Below are 23,131 nucleotides of genomic sequence, written 5' to 3' on the forward strand. Positions count from 1 at the left end.
CGGTGGCCCGACGTTTATTTTGCATTGGGGGGCCGCTCCTACAGGAGCGGCCCCCCCAGACTCATGAGGCCGCCGGGGCACTTTGCCGACCCCGGCGGCCTCGGTGCCCCCCATCCCCCTCACCACGGTGAGGCCGCGGGGCCTCAGGGAACCCCCGCGGCCTCACCGCAATAATGTTCTGTTTGTCGGGCCACCGGTGCAAAGCCGGTGGCCCGACGTTTATTTTGCATTGGGGGGCCGCTCCTACAGGAGCGGCCCCCCCAGACTCATGAGGCCGCCGGGGCACTTTGCCGACCCCGGCGGCCTCGGTGCCCCCCATCCCCCTCACCACGGTGAGGCCGCGGGGCCTCAGGGAACCCCCGCGGCCTCACCGCAATAATGTTCTGTTTGTCGGGCCACCGGTGCAAAGCCGGTGGCCCGACGTTTATTTTGCATTGGGGGGCCGCTCCTACAGGAGCGGCCCCCCCAGACTCATGAGGCCGCCGGGGCACTTTGCCGACCCCGGCGGCCTCGGTGCCCCCCATCCCCCTCACCACGGTGAGGCCGCGGGGCCTCAGGGAACCCCCGCGGCCTCACCGCAATAATGTTCTGTTTGTCGGGCCACCGGTGCAAAGCCGGTGGCCCGACGTTTATTTTGCATTGGGGGGCCGCTCCTACAGGAGCGGCCCCCCCAGACTCATGAGGCCGCCGGGGCACTTTGCCGACCCCGGCGGCCGCGGTGCCCCCCATCCCCCTCACCACGGTGAGGCCGCGGGGCCTCAGGGAACCCCCGTGGCCTCACCGCAATAATGTTCTGTTTGTCGGGCCACCGGTGCAAAGCCGGTGGCCCGACGTTTATTTTGCATTGGGGGGCCGCTCCTACAAGAGCGGCCCCCCCAGACTCATGAGGCCGCCGGGGCACTTTGCCGACCCCGGCGGCCTCGGTGCCCCCCTCACCACGGTGAGGCCGCGGGGCCTCAGGGAACCCCCGCGGCCTCACCGCAATAATGTTTTGTTTGTCGGGCCACCGGTGCAAAGCCGGTGGCCCGATGTTTATTTTGCATTGGGGGGCCGCTCCTACAGGAGCGGCCCCCCCCAGACCCATGAGGCCGCCGGGGCACTTTGCCGACCCCGGCGGCCTCGCTGTGAAATGTGCCTCACCCCTTGAGCACGGTGAGGCCGCGGGGCCACAGGGAACCCCCGCGGCCTCACCGCAATAATGTTGTGTTTGTCGGGCCACCGGGCCAAAGCCGGTGGCCCGAGATTGTATTGCATAGGGGGGCCTAAAAAAAAAAACTATTCGGCTCACTATTCGGCACCGGCCGAATAGTTGACAAACTATTCGGTATCCGGCCGAATACTAAATATGCTATTCGGTACAGCCCTAGTTTTCACACGTGGCTGGATTTTTAACCAAATCGCAAATCGCGGTAAAATTCACGAGTGCGAGAATCGTGATTGCGGCAAAAGTATACGGAGTAGCAAGTCGGTTCTAAGCTTGTTGAAAAGCTGAGATTCTAAGCTTTCAGAGGAAAGTTAAACCAAGTTCCTAGCCCAAACGGTTCCAGAGATACGGACGATTAAATAAAGGTAGTTTTTCGGATTTGAAATTTTAAAAGTTCAAAGCGACAGGTTACAGCTTGCAGCTAGAAAATGACAAGTGACAGCTTTGCAAATGACAGGTGACAGTTAGGAGGCAGGTCTGGTTAGATTAAAATAGATTGAATTATATTATTTTAACTAAGAGATTGGTTCTGCACAGTTCTGCTAGGTACTCACAATATATTTAGAAATAGGCCTTGCCACGGATCTGGTCAACAGGTTTTCTTCACTCGCCACGGACGGTTTCTGCGCACAGCGTCTGGGTCAGCTCTACTCTGCTGGTCTGGGTCTCTGGTTCTGATCAGGTCTGTGGGTCCGGATACAGCGGTCTCCGGTTCAGCTGGTCTCTCTCTGGATACAACACTGCTCCCTGGCAAATGGCCAGAGTTCTTGCAAAGAATTCAAACAGCTCGCCTGGCTGTGAATAGTGGCAATGATTTGAGGCCTGCTAAAGAGGGATTTAGCTTGTAGTTGACCTCTCTGCTACAAATTCTGAAGTAAAGTCTTGGTCTCTGAAGGTGGATAGATTGGAGTCTCTGTGTTGGCTCTCTGGAGGTTGATGGAGGTAAAGTATGGATTTTCCCGGCAGAGCGTCCCGCAGCAGATGGAATATAATCTCTATCTGTCCTGACTGTCTGCTTTTATGTGTTTTGAAAGTGGGTGGAGAGGCTAGCTTTCTAGGCCCTACCCCTCTCGACTTGTCATTGGCCACTTCCTCCTCTTCCCCTTGATTGGGGGAATGAAATGAAGTGTCATCATGATGAGGTCTGTTTATGATACAGAGAACCCACCCCTGTCAACTTTACACACAATCTATATTTGACCTTAAGACATATTTCATAGATACACAGTGGTTTGAAATTACATGCACCCATCACATATCACATGAGGTAGCCCCTGTTCCAATTCTGCTCTTCCTGGGGGCTTGCATTCAGAAATGGCAACCTTTGGTGCTTTTTAGTGGGTTTTGCAACATCGGATTTTTCTCCAGATTTATACACATGTACACGGCCTGTCCATACATACTCCAGTAAATTACCATGTCTCTAGCTTAAACACAGAGTCTGTAATATACAGACTCTGTAATAAATAGCAGGGTTTTGCCCCAGAACATTGGAGTTTGGGCTTGAATTGAAGGTACATTTTTTAAATGAAGGCTCTCAAAGTTATACATTCCTGTCATTTGATTACAAAGAGTTATCAGTGTTTCTGTAAAATATATATTTTGCTTTCAATTCAGTTCTCAGAGTGTTGGAGTCCGCCTCCAAGACTTGGGTGGGTCAGTGATCACATGTGTCTTCTGGCAGGCAGGCCTTTGTTGACAGGAAACAGTCAAAATCAACATATTCTATTCAAGTGCAATAGCCTATTGTGTGGTCTCCAGGAGGTTGAGGTCAGCAGACCAGGGGGTCACTTTGCATTTGGTTATTATGACCATGTGATATCCTGGGCTGTGGTGTGAATCTCTTGAGGTGAGAGGGTTTCCCAGGCTTCTGGCCTCTGGGAACAGCAGGTGGCTAATTTTTAATTATAATGCAGCCTTTGAAGTCAGCTGAGTCAAATCCCTTTGTCATCAACTGCACTTAGTTCTCCTGTCAGAGTTTAGACCGCTAGCGCAGCCTTGAGGATTTTGTTGGTACTGCATTCATTTTTGGGATCTTTCTTGGATTAATGCATTCCAAACAGGAATGGTTCTTACATGGTAGTAAATAATCCTTGCTTAACATTGTTTTGATGGGGCTCCTTACAGTAAAATGGTTATGTGGAACCCCACAAAAGGGTTGAATCTTTAAAGTGGTCCGGTGAGCCACGATTTCAGCAACTTTTTGACATCAGTAACAGTGGATTTTGTTAACAAAGATCTTTCTTTACACTGGTGGGTGGCAAGTGAGGTAACCATTTTGGTGTGCGCACAAACTGCGTGGTTCTCCTGGATTCTGGCGCACTTGTGGGCTTTTTGGCCATCTTGGATTTTCTAAGCCCACAGCACCAAATGTTGCAGCATGATAGCTCAAACGTGGGTCAGGACACCCAACACTGTCTTCAGGACAGAATATCAAGTATTTTCAGATAAGTAATTCATACTTTCCCATTGGCTTGTGTTATGATCTGAGTGTGACTCAAATTTCTTCGGGACGTGTTAGGTAGGTTTTTTAATAAGATGACATCATCTGGCTCCTTAACGGATGCGTGACATACAGAGTGAGTTCCTTCACCATACCTTTTTTTTTTGTTTTGTAGCAGACGTGGTAGTACTTCCGCAGCGTAACGCTGATAACAGGACTCTGTTTATTCAGTGTGCTGATGATTCCGTGTTTTAATATGGCAAGAACCGCTTAGAATGTTCGTGCCGCTTTCAATGCGCCCGAAATAATATGGCAAGAACCGCTTAGAATGTTTGTGCCGCTTCCAATGTATCTGAAATGCATACGGATTTCGGACGCATTGGAAGCGGCACGAACATTCTAAGCGGTTCTTACCATATTAAAACACAGAATAATCAGCACACTGAATAAACAGAGTCCTGTTATCAGCGTTACGCTGCGGAAGTAGTACCATGTCCCCTACAAAACAAACAAACAAAAAAAAAAGGTATGGTGAAGGAACTCACTCTGTATGTCACGCATCCGTTAAGGAGCCAGATGATGTCATCTTATTAAAAAACCTACCTAACGCGTCCCGAAGAAATTTGAGTCACACTCAGATCATAACACATGGCAATGGGAAAGTATGAATTACTTATCTGAAAATACTTGATATTCTGTCCTGAAGACGGCCATCAACATTAAAACCATGGCACCGAGAGAGTGAACCGGATGAGTTTAAAGGGCCGAAACATATGTCGACTTGTTAATAGAAATCTTGTACTATCTGTTTCCTATCTCTCAATCCAAGAACAAAATACAGGGTGTTTCAGGTTTAATGTAAAATCCTATACCCTATATTGACATGTTGGAATAAAATAGAGCTGTGGCTAAAGAGGTATATGAAAAGAACAAACCAACACCTGCTCTTACAAATCTGAGTTATATGTATTAATGTTACAGGGATCAAGGTTATTGATCCCCTAATTGGGTACAAAAATTGGTTCACATGTTTACAGTACTGAATACTGTTTTTCCCATTTTTTTAAGAATGATTATGGAATTGTCTGTACGTGTCCCTATTCATCATGAAAGGTATGGTGTCCACACACCAGCTAGATTGTAAGTGGATAGCACAGTTTCGGTTTTTATGTGTATAGGACTTCTTTCTTTAGCCCGTTTTTATATTTTGCATAAAATGCACCAAATAAATGAACTTGTTATTTCAATATACAATAGCTGTGGTATGACTGATCTTTAAACAAATTAGATCAGCTTGGTCCTAGCCTGGTGTTCCACAGGGACTAAAAGTAGGGGTAGTCGACCAATCACTTTTTTTTGCCAGCATGAATTGTACATGGACAAACTCAAAGCAACGTTCCCGAAGTTATTCAAGAGAGTGGGAAAACTGAAAGACACAGTCATAAAACTCCACATTGACCCTACAGTAAGACCAATGCTGCAGCAACCCTGCAGGATAGGATTTCACCTTCAAGCTCAAGTAACGCATGAACTGCAACTCCTCCTCGAGAATGACATCATCGAGAGAGTAGACGTTCCCACCCCATGGGTGTCCCCCTTGGTGGTAGTGCCCAAAACCGACGGCCGCCTACGCCTTTGTGCGGACATGCAAATCCCCAACACCGCAATCCAGAGGGAGAGGCACCCAGGACCCACCATTGAAGATATACTGGTGAGACTCAACCAAGCCACCCGTTTCTCTAAGACCTCAACCAGTGATATCACCAGCTGGTCATTGACCTTGCCTCGAGACCAATCACCACATTCATGACACACGAGGGACTGTTCCGCTACAAGTGGCTCAACTTGGGGATATCGTCTGCAGACAAACTATTTCAAGAAACAATCTGAAGGCTGATCTCACCCATCCCAAATGCGTTAAACTATAGCAACCATATCCTTGTGTTTGGGATTACCCAAGAACAGCATGACGCCGTGCTAAAGTCAGTGTGTAACATCCTTCACAAGGCCGGCCTTACCCTTAACGGACCCAAGTGCACTATTAACAAACAGAGCCTACGTTTCTTTGGCCACATCTTCTCTGATTGTGGGATCATGGCCGACCCCGACAAGATAAGCACCATCGTCAACCTGGAAGCCCCGAACGACGTCGCAGAGTTGCACTCTTTCCTGGCAATGGCGAGATACTGTGCCTGTTACCTTCCCCACTATGCCACCCTCACAAACTCACTCAGTAAACTTCTCAAAAAGGACTCCTCGTTTGAGGGGGATGACCACTGCCAGGTAGCATTCCATACCATCAAGGATGAACTAGCCAACAACCAGAGGCTGGCGTACTTTAACCCAGAATGGGATACCGAGAACACTGTTGACGCCAGCCCAGTGGGCCTGGGAGCCATACTTGCTGAAATAGACCCAAACAACTGGGGCAGCACAGAGATAGTAGCCTACGCCAGCAGGGCACTGTCCACCATCGAACAGGCATATTCCCAGGCCTAATGAGAGAGCCTAGCAGCAGTCTGGGCATGTGAGAAATTCCATCACTTCATCATCGGCTGGAAATTTGTTCTCATCATAGACCATCAGGCGTTGCTTTCCCTTTTTGGCAACCCCAAAACTAAAATGCCCCCATACATAGAACAATGGGATATTAAACTGCATGAGTACGATTATCGCATCGTCCACAAACCAGGGGGCGATGCCAGCCTGGCTGACTATTTATCCCGACACCCAGAAGGTACAGCACATGGAGTGATGGAGAAAAAAGCAGATGCCTACATTTCATATTTGTCACTCAATGCCCTGCCCCCTGCCATCATGTGACGACTTTTCCCTGAAAGGAGCAGAGCAGACCCCACCATTCAGGCTGCAGTACATCTGACAAACACCAACAGGTGGATGCACAGTCACAAGGAACACTTTGTGAACGGGAGGCGGACAAAATAGATCTCCAGAGGATAGCGAAGATCCAGAACAAACTTGCCACGACAGCTCAAGGGATACTGCTGCGGGGCAACTGCCTAGTGGCCCCCAAGAGCCTAAGGAAAGCCCTAGTGATCATCGCCCATGAGGGCCACCAGGGGATTGCTAATACGAGGAAGATACTGCGGAATCAAGTGTTGTTTCCGTATATGGATATCATCGTAGATGACACGCTAAGGCATTGCACACCCTACCAAAAGACGGCAGCGAACAGCCCCTCTGCCCGCTCCAGACAGTACCCTTAGCAGAGGGACCATGGCAAAGAGTAGCGATGGACTTCTATGGCCCTCTAGAAGAAGGGAGTCACCTCCTAGTGACCATCGACGAATACTCACGCTTTCCCCTCATAAAGCACGAACAATCCACAGCATTCCACCATGTGGTAGGAGTAGTTGATGAGCTATTCCGTGAATGGGGGATCCCCAACAGTTTGTAAACTGACAACGGTCCGCCCTTCCAGGGCCAAGGCTTCGGGAAGTTTGCGACACACCTCGGCTTCCATCACCAAAGAATCACACCACTATGGCCGCAAGCCAACAGCATGGTGGAATTGTTTATGGCCACCATCAAAAGGAGTCGCCAGAAAGCAGCTGTGGACCAGATGTCGATGCTACAAGCCATATGTTAAGGAGCTATGGAAACTTCCCCTAAGAGACAGCTGGGCGGACACCTACAGAGCTGATGATACAGTATAAGCCGAGGACTCGGCTACCACAACTGGAAGATTATACCCCAGAATAAGACGCAGAGATCAGAGAAAGAGAGGCTGAGAAAAACAGGAAAGCCAAAGAGTGGACAGACCAGAAAAGGAGGGCGAAAGAACATCAGCTCCCGATCGGTGAAGTAGTACTTGTCAGACAGAGGCAGCAAAGGAAGACCGATGCTAAGTACGCACCGGAACAAATCCTGGTCACTCAAGTGAAAGGGCCGATGGTCACTGGAAAAGGAGAAGAAGGAGTGATAACCTGTAAAGCTTAATTCTTCCGCAAGTTACAAGAGGAGCCAAGGACAGAAGAGACCGAAGATCCATCTGTCAGGGAGCCGGCTGGAGAGACCTGTTAGTCACCCGGACGCCCGCAACGAATCACACAGCAACCCAGACGCCTCATCGAGCAAATATAGACTGAAAACCTCCCTGATAAGCAACGGGGGGAGGTTGCAAGCGAAAAGGAACACAGTCCCTTTAAGAGGGATGAACCACAGCAGGAAGAGGAAGGGGGGATGAAGGGGAGAGGACAGGGAGGAGGAGGGGCACTAGCTGTAAGGAGAGTAAAGGAAGAAGACACAAGCTGATGGTCGTTCTTATGTGTATGCGCAAGTGGGTCCTAACATACTGTGCAGTGCACTAGCGATGAGTGGCTTCAAACATTCTTCTGTGGAAGTGTTGGGGGTGTTGGTGACATCAGGGTGCGCAGGATCACAAAGCCCAACATCAAAATTGCAGTGCAGGATGGCTTTGGTTGGCTTTTTTGTTGCTCAAGACTGTTTGGTGGGATAACATGTCAACACAGAGCTTGTTTGTTGGGCACTTGGGTTGCAAGCCCAATCATGGCAGTACCACTAGTCCAAGGGGGCAACCTAAAGGAAAGGATTCCTTGGTGGACGCTGAGATAATCTTGCCAATAAAGCTATTCGACTTTGGGCCTTAGCAAGACACTTGGTATCACATTTTTAAAAAAAGTTAAATTGCGCAGAGGCGACTGCCAACATTCATACTTTCACTCAATGTGGTCCTTTATGTAATTGTCAACATGTGCACGGAAACAGGGCACCACTTTTTTTTCACTTCGTAGTGCAAAAAGTGTGAACACCTTGCACAAGTGCAACTTGCGTAAGACTTTTACTATGGATCACTGGTGCTAAAATCAGGCCGATTCCGTAGGAAAATGTCATGCTAGCGTAACACGTGTTTTTTTGCAGGCGCGCAGTGGAAATGGTAACCGCTTTCCGCACCATCACGCTGCCTGCGCAAATAAAAAAAGAGACCCAGAGCGAAAAAAGATTTTTTGTCGTAACCCTTACCGTGGGCACTCAGCGCCTTGCCTTCCCCCCCCCCACTCTATCCGGCCCCTCTTGCCCCCCCCATCCCTACTACCCCCCTCACCCCCCCTCTCCACATCAGTCATCCCATGCAGGCGGAAGCAAGAATTGACACAACACCAGTTTGTGATTGGAAGGTTAACATGCCTCAGCAGCTTTATTTGCATAAAGTCTTGGAGTTATCTTACAGGCGATCCGTAATTCACCGTCACTGATATACTATTCCAAGTGCGGCTACCTAGGGCTTACCCCCCCTCCCCTCCCCATCGTCCTCGTCCGGGGGACGCCTCGGATTGAGCCCGGCCCTGGCTATCCACCTCTCTCTACCCCGGCCGTTGTTGATGTCAATTTTGCCCCCATTTCCCCCTGCCCCTTGCTAGGTCTTTGTTGCGGATGCCCGACCCCCCCGCAAACTTACCCCGTGTCCTAATCGGGCTCTAGCTAAAACCGGCAGCCACGCGGTGCCTCGCTAATGTTCAGGTTCCTATACCGGCACCACCACAAGTGCCCTTACAATTTCCTATACCGGCACCACCACAAGTGCCCTTACAATTTCCTATACCGGCACCACCACAAGTGCCCTTACAATTTAATTTACGTATCCGTATTTGGGCCGGCACCACCCTCCGATGCCGTCCCCCACTTTCTGCCTGCCTAGTTGGTCGTCGCTTGCGACGTCCATCTAACCTTTTCTTACCAAACTCTACTCAGCCCCCCCTACGCCTTCGCGTTGTTCCGGTTATTGGCATCCCAGTCCTACCCCCGCTATGCAAAACTGCCCCCCAGGTCTCCCTCCTGTGTCCCCGAGCCCCCAGAAACTTCGCAATTCCCTCTCACTAAAGGCGCCCCCCCCTCCAACTGCAGCCTTAGCAGGTGTCCTCCCCCCCTTGGCTGGTGTCGTATCTCTTCCGGATTCCCTGTCCCTCGTACTATCTTCCTTTCCCAACTGTCTCCCCCATTCCCCCGGTCCCCTTATGCTGCGCCCCGCCAGGCCCCCTCTTTCCTGTCCTTGCTGGCCCTCCTTGTCTGAGCTCCCCCCCCCCGATGTTCCTACCTTTCTTACTCCCTCCTCCAGCTCCCCCCCCTCTTGCCCCCCCCTTCGTGACGACTTCCCCCTGCTGTATTTTTGTCCCGGTAGCATAACCCCCCGTATTCTCCTCTTGTTCCCCCCCAACCAGCTTCACTTGCTGCCCTCTTTTGGTTTGTTGTTCGTTCCCCGAAACCCCCCCCCCCGCAATTTGGGTCTTGGAATTGTCTCCCAAGTCCCCTACATCCCTCCCCTTTTTCCCCAGGGCCTCCCCCAAGCCTATTGCTATTGGGGCGCCGTGCATCTAAACTCTTGGCTGCTCATTCCCCTGTGGGTCTGCTTGCAGTGCTTTGTTCAGGGATTGGCCTGTGATTCCTCCAAGACTCTCTGCTGGCTGCCGGCGGCGGAGAGTTCCCCCCCAGCTTGCTTCCACAGGGCACTCCCTGAATTTTTTATGGCTGGCATCTTGGGAGGTGCCCCCCACCCGGGCCCCTCATACACATCCCGCATTCTGAAGTGCCGTCATCCATTCCAGAGACATCAAGGCAGTGCCCACCTCGGACAAGTGGGTCCCGTCCCCTTCAAAATCCCTGGTACTTTTATAATGATGAGGGGATGGCGAATCCAAATCATCCCCCGGCTTTTCAAAAACTGCCCATCCGATTATTGTTTTCCGCCTTGCTTCTTCTATGGCGCCGTGGCGCAATTCCCCCCTTCCACTCCTGTCTTGTGATTATCTCCTACCACATCACCTCGCATCCCCTGAGCACACTCCCCATCCTATGAAGTAGGTTTCGCAATAGTTCTGACAGGTCCTTCCTTCCTTTTGTCACCAAATCGTTGCCCCCTATATGTAACAATATGATATCAGGCCAGGGATGTTGCCTTGCCGCCTGTTCCAAAGTTCCCCATACGGATGGGACCTTCAAGCCAGCCTTGGAGATCCAGCTGATCTGTGTGTTCCGTAATCCCAAGTTACCGTCCCTAAACGCCTGCCGTGCTCTGGCCGCTGCACGGGCCACGAAGGAGTGCCCCACGACCCAAACCCTGGTGACTTCTGTGGAGACATGACAGATCGTGTTAGCGTATGTATACTGACTAATGTCCTTCCCCCCATATGCCGCCCTAAACCCCCCGCTCTCCCCTTGATTCCCTCCATTAGCGCACATATAATTTGTATTTATCCGATGACCATCTCCCGATTTTTTTTTTTTTTTTTTTGGTCTTTCCCCAGCCCTTCCCTGCTTGCTGTTGTCGCTGCACCTATGCGAAATGAGTGAGTTGAATATAGCCCCGGATCCACCCCCGAAGTTGCCAGAGTTCCCTCCAATACCCGCCTGAACTGAAAATTAGTAAGGGGGGGTTTGGTCCTTATGTAGGAATAGATACCCCGGCTCCCCCCCCCCTTGGTTATGGTAGGCTGAAGTGGTGTTGTGTGGGTGTATGCAGCACACTGCTGACTTGTTCATGGTCTCTCGACGCTTATAAGGTGATGTCATATTTCCATCGCTTTAAAATTACTAGCCAGTGCTGGATTTGTGGGGAGCGCAGTGGCTAGCCAGTGTTGGAATACTGTGGGAACACCCTCCTTATTGCGGGAGGTGTGCGGGGGGGGGCAAGGGTAAATCTAGGAGGAGTGTCCAAGGTGCGTGACCCAGGCACGCTAATACCAAGGATGAAAAGGGGCCCTTCATTTGCTTAACCTGCAAGTGAATGTCATGAACTAGCTTAATCAAATCAGGAAGCCTGAGCATTTCTTTGTCCTATGATCCGACACTACATCGCGCCCTGAAACACTTGTGTATAAGCGCGTTACAAGTACCACCTCATAGCATCCTCTTGTATGACGAATTGTGAAATGCATACCATAATAATGCATGTTGGCGAGGAAAACCTTTAATTTCACACCAAACAGGCCATTCACAACTTTTTTTTTTTTTTTGCCCCCCTGCTCGAGAGGCAGCCCCCCCATGATACCCCGCGCCGAACGCCACCCCCCGCCTACCCCCCGAACCCTGGTCCCGCATGAGCCAAACCAACGCCTCCACCCGGAAGACCCCCCCCGAACGAGCAACCCACGCCACCCCCTCCCCCGCAGCGGAGTCCGGCGGCAGAGCCACCCGCCCGGGGAAAGCCATCCAAGCAAAGGCGCCGGTGCCAGTGGCATTATTTATTGTAATGCGGCCCCCCTGCCCATGAGGCAGCCCCCCCATGATACCCCGCGCCGAACGCCACCCCCATCCAGCCCCCGAACACCCGGTCCCGCAAGAGCCCCCCACTCCCCCCCAGCCCCCAAACCAACCCCTCCACTCGGACAACCCCCCCGAACGAGCAAGCCCGCCACCAACCCCCCCGCAGCGGAGTCTTGCGGCAGAGCCACCCGCCCGGGGCAGGCCATCCAGGCAAAGGCGCCGGCCCGAAAGCCGGAAGGGGAGAAACCAAGAGCCAACGGCGCCCGCAAGACCAACACCACTGCTCCGATCTCATTTAAACTTGCTGAGTGCAATGGCGCCCCCGCGCCACCACCGCGCCGGCCGCACGGCCAGCGCGCCCGTACCCCAATGTCCCCTCACCCCCACACCAGCAGCCGCTCGTGTCCAGTGCCCGAAGGACCAGAATGAGAGCCGCCCGGCCGACCCCCGAGATGAAGCAGGGACACAAGGAGATCCCGCCCCATATCCGGGCCGGCGCCCATTGCACGGAGGAAGGACCTTGTCCACACCTCTGCAATGCTCACCCTACTAAATGTAGCCGGCCCGCCGCCCATGTACCTACGACGGCCCATCCACCTCCCTCCGACACACTGCCCCTCGAGTCCTGCACCCCTCCCGAGGGGGCCCCGTATGGAGCCGACGGCATCGCCAAGGCCCCCGTCCCAGTCTCCACGCGCATTCCCCCAACACAGGCAATGAGCAATATCCATCCACGTGCTCCCCCCACTCCGGCGTCCCCTATCTGGTCCCAAATGACCCCAGCTGCCCAGCGCCCCATGCGAACCCCGTTGGCACTCCTTTGCTCAATCTTGATCTATAACCTTGTTTACAAAGAATGCATGGCTGCACATATCTGCCTAGAATGTTCCTGTGTGGGGCGATGTTAGCCATGTTGCTTTACAATGTTTTACACAGAAACTTTCATAAGCACTCAGACCACAAATTGCAGAATGTCCCCCTCGCGCATTGTTTTCATTGTTTGCGCTATCTCCCCGGCAGTTACATTACTTTTTCATGTCCCGAAAGTTGAATATGGCTGTAGCTTTAATAGAGCGTTAAAGATTACACACTCATCCATTCGTTGATACAAAAGACATGCTTAGATCCAGCTTCCTTGCTGCTTTGTACTGTGGGCTCGTTGCGCCCAGGGCCGCTTAAACAAAACTACTCCGTGTGCTCCTGGACCACTTTTCGGCTAAGGAGAACACCTCGGACGGTGCTGAGGAGGCCGAGCACCGCGGCCTGCATTCACTGGCTCCCGCACAGCCCACAAGCCCCCCAGCAGCAGCCGGAACGCCAGGGGCCGCCAGCCAAGGTAGGCTGCCCCTAAGAGGCACTCAGTATGAGCCTGACAGACCGGCGGGCATTCAAAGGAGCCCAGTGACCATTAAATACAGTGATGCGAATGCAGATGGGGCTTCCGCAGTGCCTGCTGGAGTTGATGCAAAAACCCCAAACATAACTGCCCGATAAAACCAATACCCTAACGCTCCAGTCGCAAGGCACCACCCGTACCGAGCCTTCACCATTCAGCAGACCATCGTCCAGTGCGGCCCGCCACCCACCGCGTACTTGGCCTTCGCAGTCCAAGAGAACATCCTAGGGTACACCTTACATATCCCTCTTTTCCCAAAATTAGCAATGCTCTCTTAAATTATCAATGCTCTCTTGTACCCGTCCATACAGCACTGAAAGTGGGCACGGCATCGTTTCCCCTCTACACAAACCCTCACTTTAAATTCAAACCAGAAATGTAACGCGACCCACGGTCACAGCTTCACTTAACACGATTGACCTGCCCTCAAAAGCCCACTGCACCCACAATGGTGTGCTGGGAAACCATCATCACTACCCCCAACGCTACCAAGCACCGCCCACCCCCAGGTCAAACATGCAGGCAAGCGCAACATCCCCAACTTCGACCCCTCCACTAACCCACAAGGCCCCCATCCTCCGTGACAGCATGTGGCCACCCATACCCGCTCTCCCAACAACACCCTGCATTTGCACGCGCCACGACCTGGCCGGCAAGCACACCATGCTACCCAAAAGCGATGTCTCCCCCCCGTGCCTCGGTCCCCAACCGCCCCCAATGCAATACCTCCCCCTCACCGTGGTTCGCCCCCCCACACAACAAACAACGATTTGTTTGGGTTATGCATTTTTAACCCCCCCCCACCCGCGCACCATCATCGCACGCACCAAAAACCCCTTCATAGCGAAATAGCTAAACACCATACGCACTATCTCCCCCCGCACCTCAGTCCCCAACCGTTCCCCCGAAACTTGCGGCGCCATCTTGCACTCCCCAATGCATCCCCCTCACCGTGGTTCGCCCCCTCCCCCACAACAAACAACGATTTGTTTGGCTTATGCCTTTTTTAAACCCTCCCCCCACGCATCATCATCGCGCGCAACAAAACCCCTTCATAGCAAAATAGCCAAACGCCATATGCATTATCTACCCCCGCACCTTGGTCCCCAACCGTTCCCGCGAAAATTGCGGCGCCATATTGCGCTCCCCCAATGCATCCCCCTCACCGTGGTTTGTCCCCTCCCACACAACAAACAACGATTTGTTTATATTATGCATTTTTTAAATCTCCCCTCCCACGCCCCATCATCGCGCGCAACCAAACGCCTTCATAGCAAAACACCATATGCATTATTTCCCCGTTCGAATGCGTTCACCCTCCCTCCACCCCGCGGTCTCGTCCGTTCCCGTGAAAACATTTTGTGACACCCTCTTGCCCTCTTTACGCGCATCGCACCCTACGATGGTTATACCCCTTTCACCCTCTCGGCACCTCCTCGGATTGCCATATCCCCAGCCGAGTGGGGGCTAGTCAGGGAGAATCCTTTCAACGTATATTTCACCGCCCCTGGCGCCAACCAATGTTACCGAAAATTGCTCCCCTGGTCCTCCGCTCTACCCCCCGACCGCCCTCACTTTAACCGGCCCTTGACTACCCCCTGCCTCTCCCCCCACCCCCACTACCACTATACACCCCTAACTACCTTGCATTCGGCGGCCGCCAAGACGCTCGCCGTGGGCCGACCAGCAGCGAGCCGTGCAACTATACTACGTACCTTTAATTGACCCGGCTGGAACCGAAACCCGCAGCGGCAGGAACTCCCGAGAAATCCACACGTCTATACTCCTGGACCACGCTTGGAACCAACCGCGATGCCAACGAAGCCCGGGGAGCAGGATGCAAGAGGGTTCTCCACGTGAGGCAGGATGCAAATTAAAACCACAATCCGGCGAGGCAGGAAACTGGAAACCAACACCAAAAACGAACGCTGCTCCGACGCGACGGGAAACCTAGGGAGGATGTGTGATTGCTCACACAAGTCCGGGCTTTTATGGCCGGCTTCTCCCCGGTTTCCCGCCCTGCGCCTCTGCTTTCGCGCCCTTCAGGGGGGGCGGGCCCTGTATTACGTCATCATCCCGCCCCCCGGCGCGTTATTTCTTACAGGCGTGGGGGGGGGCGTCCTGGACCGCCCCCACTAAGGGGCGGCGCCCGCCATGCCAGCTTTCCTGGCGCGTTCGCCCGCCATTCTTTCCATGGTTTGATGCCTTTTATGTTTTGTGGGGGAGTGGGACTTTTGTGGGGGAGTGGGACTCGTACTTATGGCTCTTAGTCATCCCTGCAGGTGAAGGCTCTGCCCTTGAACTTTTGCAAGGTACCCCGATTTAGAAGTAGTTTAGGGTCTTTAGCAGACTCGCTGCTGTTAGACTATCTGGATCCGACTGTGCAGTGGGTTGCCTGGCATATGCACTCCTCTGCAAGCAATGCAGCATCGTGGAGCTTGAGGTGGCTTCGGAAAGTAATGTTGCCGTGAAGCATTGCAAGTCTATTGACAGAGGCCTTTCCAGCAAATGTGTTGACTAGATTGGCAGTGGGAGGCCTTCAGTAGCGGTGTTAGATGACATGTCATCTTGCGTCTGCTTTGAGAACCACCAATTATCACCAGACAGCTGCACACATCCTCCTACCGCTGAGGGCTCGAGTCATTTGACAGCATGTGCATCCGCCATCTTGAAGTTGTCAGTGATTGATCGCGACGCTCTGTCTTCCGTTGTGCTTTGTGAAAGAGTTGCTATAATGAGCGAGAGTGAGACACACACCACCCTCGAGTACTGTATGAGGCACACTAGAAGACATGTGAAAAATGTTACAATATAGTCCTAGATTAATAAGTGAGGGTTTCACTAAAGACGAAAACGATAATTGTGCAAAAGAAAGCCTTGAGTTAACTCAAAGCAGAAAGGGAGTGCTTAAGTTTACCATCCCGAATGTATTCAACAGCAAGCATTGCATTGCTTTTAGAAGGTGGCTGAAACATTGCATGTTTGTTGAACACGTGGTTAGTACTTCATGCTCCAGATTCAGCGACCTTCAATCAGGCCTGCTTGGGGAGGGCTGGGCGCAGGTGAGTGGAGGTTTCCATCCAGGAGAAATGCAGACTCTTTACTGCCTTCACATTTTTCTTAAGCAGGCTTCCTGGCGTCAAGGTATTTTTATATGTATGTATGTATGTCTGACTTTGGTTACCTAAAGTAGCCCTTGGCATTATCTCCACTCACCGCTTCTAGGCACTGTGATTTCCGTCATTGAAGTTTTTCCTTTGGGATATAACATTGCATTGGGCTTACCTGCCTTTGCCGACTGATTACGAAATTGGACCCGTAAAGTATAAACCATGGGACCGGTTTTTATGGGTCCCCCAATGGTCCATCCCCTGTGACATAACAGATGCAAGAGCTTCACTTGTATTATAGTGGTGGTTGACCCCACTCGATTAAACAGGAAAAAACAATAATATATAGAAAAAAATGTCCATTCCAACTTGAGAATCAAGGACGTTTAATAAACGTGTCTTTAAATATTAACACTGATTTGGGATCTACACAACCGCCAAATCACTGTACTGGTAACTGCAATAACTGCAAAGCCATTCAGCCCCGCTGCACGCAATCAGTCTCTCCATCCAGTGACACGAGTGGTCGGGCTAACTAGACTATGTTGAAATAATATCCACCCTTTTAGAGAAATATGGGCATCAGTACCTTTATATGTCTTGCATCTGACTTCCTGTTGCTGGGAGTGGCAGCCTACTCCTAGACCTGACAGATGTTATGCTCCGGCACCCTGGGCTTGCCTGAAATTCGACCCCTTGCCCATGGTTGGCACTCTTCTCCTGAATGACCCATCTCTGTGCCTCACCTGGTGGCCTGTGCAAGCTGGTCCTCTGCCCCTTAGGATCTCATGCAGGGCCAGCTCTCTCCTCTTTGGCATTCTAATGCACCCTAAACCCTGCCCTATTAATAGGCTAATAGAGGGGACCCAGCCGAGAACTGCACCTCTTGTAGTCTTCCTTTACCTTCCTCAAAGACTAATAGCAACATTGAATGAGCATGTTGACCCAAGTACCTCTTGTTCCCATCAGACACACATGCTCTCTTACGTATGAGGTCATCATTTTGACCCACAGCACATACCAAGCAGTCAACCATGATTTGAGCCCTGTTGCTGGGGGAACCCACCTATCAAAGCCCCACCTAGCAGCTATCCGTTCTATGTCATTCCATCGCCAGTTCTTTTTTCTTTCGTGGGATTCCCCCTCCAATCCCCCACTTCCCATTTATTTACTATCTATTCCTCACCTCCTACCATTGTATCCCTTTAACCCCCCCACCTCCATATTTTTTAATGAGTTTTTTTTCAGCCAATAATCAACGGCAAACAACTCAGTGAAAAACCCTGGCGACGAATGAACGTTGTACCCAGCTATCATTCATTTTGATGAGAAGGCCATGTGCTCCCAGATGGACAGACAGCGAGCCGCACACCCTTCACCTGCATAGATAAGCCCAGTAGGAGACAGGTTTCTTCCCCACTACTTGAGTTGGTCTTCCAAAGCAGTGGCAATCTCCAGCTTGACCTTAGTCTGGAATCCCTGGGAAGGTTGATCAGCTACTGAATGGCACATACTATGAATGGAAATGACTTCTAATGCAGCGGTCAAGATTTCCCCAGTCTTTCATTAAGTGGGTGTATTCCCCATGATGGGGCTAAACAGAGTCATACAAGAGAATCGATTATCAATACCTTTTTTCGGTTGTTGCCTTTACATCAGATGTTTTTGAATATTTGCTCTGTGAACTGGTACATAGCCATCTCCTCTTAATGATTGCATACGGTTTGTTAAATCACAAATTACAGCTAGATATTGTAAGCTCTCGCTCTTTTTTTCCCCTTACTGGATATAGAATTCGGCAGTCGGAGAGCTCTATATAGACGATGGGCATTCATTTGAATATCTACATAAGAACGAGTTCCTTCACAGAAGATTCACGTTCCATGAATCTGTGCTCTCATCCAGGTAATACTTTTAATGAAGAACTTAGAAGGTGCATTGCCTTCATAGTTTGCGTTTACCTATTGTTGCGACTTCTACCTATAAAGGAATTTTGACCTACATATCATTGTCCGTTGCCACATATTGCTCTACGTATCCGATGCACACACTATATTTTTGGTGCCGTTATAAATACAATGGACCTCATTACGGGTCCGGCATTAAACGTACCTGTGATACTGCTGCCGGACTGTAAATATTTACTGGCGCCTGACTTCCCGGTAACACAGGGGGATTACAACCCCAGCGGACTGGAAAGTCAGGCACTGGCAAATTCTAAGTCCTCATTCCCATAGAGTCCTATGTAACTCTATGGGAATGGGGACCACGGAAGCACCGGCACCATTGTTAACAGTGCCTGTGCTTCTGTAAAAACTCTATGGGCGGGTGCTATCCCGCTTAGCAGGTCTGACCTGGCGGGTGGGAAGGCACTCGCCCGGCAGAGTTGTAGTGTGCCGTCTGGAAATGACAGTGCCAGTAAGCTTCCGGCACCATTGTTTCCAGAGCGGCACACTTAGAATGAGGCCCAATATCTCATAATAGGGGCAGCCATTTCAAGTTGTGCACTGATGTGGAAATGCACCAGCATGTTATTTCCCATCTAGCACACCATTCCATGAAGTTAAGCTTTAACAAGTAGCCACTCCTTTGCTGATCCGCAATGCACAAATATCATTTGCTCTATGATGAATTCCAGGGTATCTTCACTGCTTCAATGAGGGAAGCCCCTTTCCATGAGACCAGGGTGGTGGAACTGCTACCCTATAGTCTCCCCTGGGTACTCATTTTATGGAAGGGGAAATCCTTCATGGGATTGGTGACAATGACCCTGGGAGACTGCAGTATTCATGCACACCTTTGGTCCCACCTCCCTTAAACCCCACTCAAGTTCCTCTGGTCCCCCACACCACTATTTGTTATGGTTTATGTGAGGGGTCAGAAATGTGAGGCGGACAACTTTGTGAAGTTTTCTTAATAAATGCCATTTTATTAGATCAGAAGGTTGGATAAACACCTCACTATCCCTTCCCTGACAACGATTTCCCTTCCTTAAATAAACTAAAGGAACACTCTAACAAAGGATATCTGTCTCTCACACTTAAGTATATAATAAACAAATGAGGAATTGCATGGCAGTTCAAAACAATAATGATTAAATTCGTATGGTACCAACAGTCTCTCCTTATAACCTGGGTGAATTCCCCTTCCCCAGATTTCAGCAGGATTCTGCTTCACAGTTAAAAAAAAAAAGAGGAAATCCTGGTTTGCAACAAAGTTCCAACACAGTTCTTTGCAACTTCAACTTGTCAAAAGAAAGTTCAAACACTCCAGTGAGAAACTCCAACAAGAAAATAGAAGGTTCTTCTTCCTTGAACAAGTGTGCGATTTATCCTCCTTAGACACAGGATAGTTTCTCAGTTGAACAATAGCAACAATGATTGCCTTGGTCAGGATGATTTGCCACAACTGATAAGTTATGAAAAAATACAACTCCTTTTACAACAGCATGACAAAGTTCTTTCTTCAGTCAAACAAGCCACATATATTGTCTGTCAGGATCACTTTATAGCACTTTAACACCTTCTACCTGGTTTATTTCCAGGTCCAGCCTAGCACCTCCATTCACACCTGGTTTACTCCCATGACAGCCCGACTTCTCCACGTGATTGCCATCCTGGTATACTCCCCTGCCAAAACTGCATTTCACAACAACAGTTTCACGACAACTAGTGCTTTCGTGGTTAAGGTCAATTGACAAGCGGTCCACAACAACTGTACGTTTTCAACAGTTTGCAGCTTCGAAACATTAAACAACACTTCAGGGAAAACAATATTCCCATTGGTGCTCGTTATTACTCATCCGTAAATAATGCTCCTCTCCTTCTGAATATCTTTTTCCAGAAGGGCTTCCCAAATACTGACAGGCGAAGGGTCTGATCTTGCTTCTCACCTGGCTTTGGCTATGTGAGTTTATACTAGCTTTTACCACACGTTGTACAAAGTATGGGCAACAGGTTTCATACCTTATGGACCTTTCATTAGCCCCATTCTGCCGTTGGCAATATCTGTTGGTTTATATTTGCCTTGATTTTAGTCTCTATTGACTTGGGCAATGCTTGTAGGTATTAGTTCTTAACAATTTCGCCCCATCAGGTTGCTGGGCATTCTTCAAAGTCAAACATTTAAAGTTACATTCATTTGGTTTTTGTCACATAGGGTTTTCACTGTTTTTCAATAGTTCGGTTTTCAGATGTACTTTGAAAACCACTTTCACTCATATGCGAGTGCTGCTTTTGCTGCTTTTCAAATGTTCGATATTCAAAATTACTTTCAGAGCTATATTCACTCATATGCAAGTGCTGTTTACTCACTGAACGCATGCTGTGCACACGCAAGCACGTACAGAGTGCTCTGGCGTCACTACCAGCCCGTGAACTCACCAGGCAAAGCTTGGGCTTCCGATCCCCTTGCAGGACTTCTGCTTCTGTGGCTCCTCGCGACCCAGCAAACTGCTGCTGTCCACGGTGCCATCTGCAACTGGAGCTCCTCTTGCTCCTGAGGCCCTCTGGTGCACGCCAGCCACCGGAGACAGCCTCAAGGCCCTCGGGTGCACTCCAGCCACCGGAGACAGCCTCCTGGGAAGGAAAGCGTTCCTCGCTTTCACTTCCCTCTGTGCAGCCTCTGCAGAACAGGTCTCCAGAGGGCAAGCTTCTCTCTTGCACGCTTCCCCCTGTGAGACCTCTGCACTTCGGGTTTCGTGAGACACAGACCCTCCCATGACCGGCAATTTATATCTGCCGAACAGTGGTCCTGGCGTCTTCTCTCTGCTCCAGTTTCTGCCTTGGCTGCCTGCACTAGTCACTGCTTCCGCTTCTTGTATTCTCTGCTCTTCTCTATGGCCTGTACCTGAGGGGGCCTTTTAAGCCTCTCTGTCTCCCTCAGGTGTAGGTCATCTGAATTAACGATCTGACCATCCTGCAACATTCTATCTTTGTAGCCCTCTTCTTCGTCCCAGTACTTAGAGAATTATGGGACTTGAAGTCCCTAATGACAGAGTGAGGTTTTCGAGTTTGATTCTGACTTTTAAACCCAAGTTTGTTTCATATAATATTCTTTAAAGGAATATTATAAGGATTAGTCACCAGATGTGATTGAAAAGGAGAAGGCAGCTCTTTAAAGCCATTATTATTCAGAGATTTCCTTTCTCTGTACCTTTGCATATTAGGGAGGTATTTAGCTTTGCAAGTTTCCAGGGTTTGGAAGGGCTTTTATTTCTCCCAATACCTAGGAATTCATGATTAGTTTCACCACTATTTATATGTATATCTTGTGGAACACAAAGATGGTTATTACAACAAGCATTACATACTTTGGCATTGAGGAGACATCCTCTCTAGAGGAAGACAAATACTGCGTCTCATCCCACAGAGTCCTCTCATTCCCCCGGGTCTTTTCTCCTCCCAGGTGATCCTCCTGCAAAACACCACCCCCAAGGTCAGGATCAGAAAATATCTGCCTTTCCCTGGCCACCTGGGAGGAGACTTTAGGCAGGGATTTAGTGAGGAGGCTGTAGGATTAATCACATTTAGCAGAGGGCATCCTTAAAAGGACTGGGACGAGGAAGAGGGAGGCTCACCCAAGCCTGATGCAGAATATAACTGTGACTGTGACGAGAAAGATGAATCAAGGAGGCGAAGCCCCATGGCAAAACCAACGCATGTGGTACAGCTTCCCAAAAGCCAAGCTGATGGTAAAAAGGGAAGAAGGACTCATTTAGTCATCGTGGTTCAACAACCAGCCCTGGAGAAGCACAGAAGTAGACACTGCTCCCATACTGAGGTCCCAAGGACTGGAGAGCGAAGCGCAAACTGTCACAGGTACTTGACAGGACTTAGCGAGGTGGTCCTGATCGGTGGCAGAGACACAGGAAGCCAACCAGCGAAAACCGACTAGGAACAGATACACGCACAGCTGAAGGCAAGAGAGAGAGTTGCTGGCGCTGAAGAGCCACAAGAAGAAAAACACTGAGCTCGGCAGGAGCGAAGAAGCTTTGCTCCAACCACAGAAGAGACCAGAGAACACCCTGAGAGTTCCCAAAGGTAAGGAAAGTGCCGGACTGGTCACGGGGGCATTCGAGGGAGCTGAGAAAGCTCATAAAAACATCTTGAAAAGCCCAAGGGGATGAAAGGGATCCTGTGCAATATAATATGAACTTTGCAAACATTATAAAAACACCCATTTCATTCTTTGGCATGAACTTGAGCTTTTGCCATTATGCTGATATTTGTGGTGGCCAGCATTTGAGTGTCTTGTTCAACCAACCCACCCCCCCCACCGAGTCACATGGTTCATCCAGAAGTGCATCTAGGTCTATGCACACCGAAGCTGGTATAGCGAGTTCCGCGGCGAGTTCCGCTGTCAATTCCACTGGGTTTCTTTCCCCGGCGAGCCAGCCTGTGCAGCCGCCACTGGTCCCACTACCCCGGCATTCCCGCTCAGCGTGATGGCTAGTGCTGCTTCCGCCGCTACAGATCTGTCAGGCGATTCAGCGGGAACAACCCTCCCATCATCATTGCGTAGGTTGATCCTCTGCGTCAGACCAGGGGAAAGGGGACCGGGGTTGGGAGAACCTGTATTATATATATTTGGCACTGGGCCTCTGTTTGTATAGTCGGCCTTCAGCATTTTGCCTGATGGTTCCGGCTTACCATTATTCTCCTTTGCCCTCTCTGTCTGTGTATCAGGAATCTGTGCCATCCCTCTTCCACTTCTTAAGGATCTTGCACTCGGCCATG

General features: G+C 50.5%; 1 protein-coding gene across 1 annotated transcript in view; it reads left to right on the top strand.

Moving 5' to 3' along the window:
• Positions 1-23,131, top strand: part of GANC (glucosidase alpha, neutral C) — a 730,404-nt gene that overhangs the window by 641,118 nt on the left and 66,155 nt on the right. The window contains 1 exon segment of the mRNA XM_069638822.1: positions 18,187-18,299. Coding sequence (XP_069494923.1) covers positions 18,187-18,299 — 113 coding nt within the window.

Source organism: Ambystoma mexicanum, chromosome 14 (genome assembly GCF_040938575.1).
Source record: "Ambystoma mexicanum isolate Mex_15411 chromosome 14, UKY_AmexF1_1, whole genome shotgun sequence".
Classification (NCBI taxonomy): Eukaryota; Metazoa; Chordata; class Amphibia; order Caudata; family Ambystomatidae; genus Ambystoma; species Ambystoma mexicanum.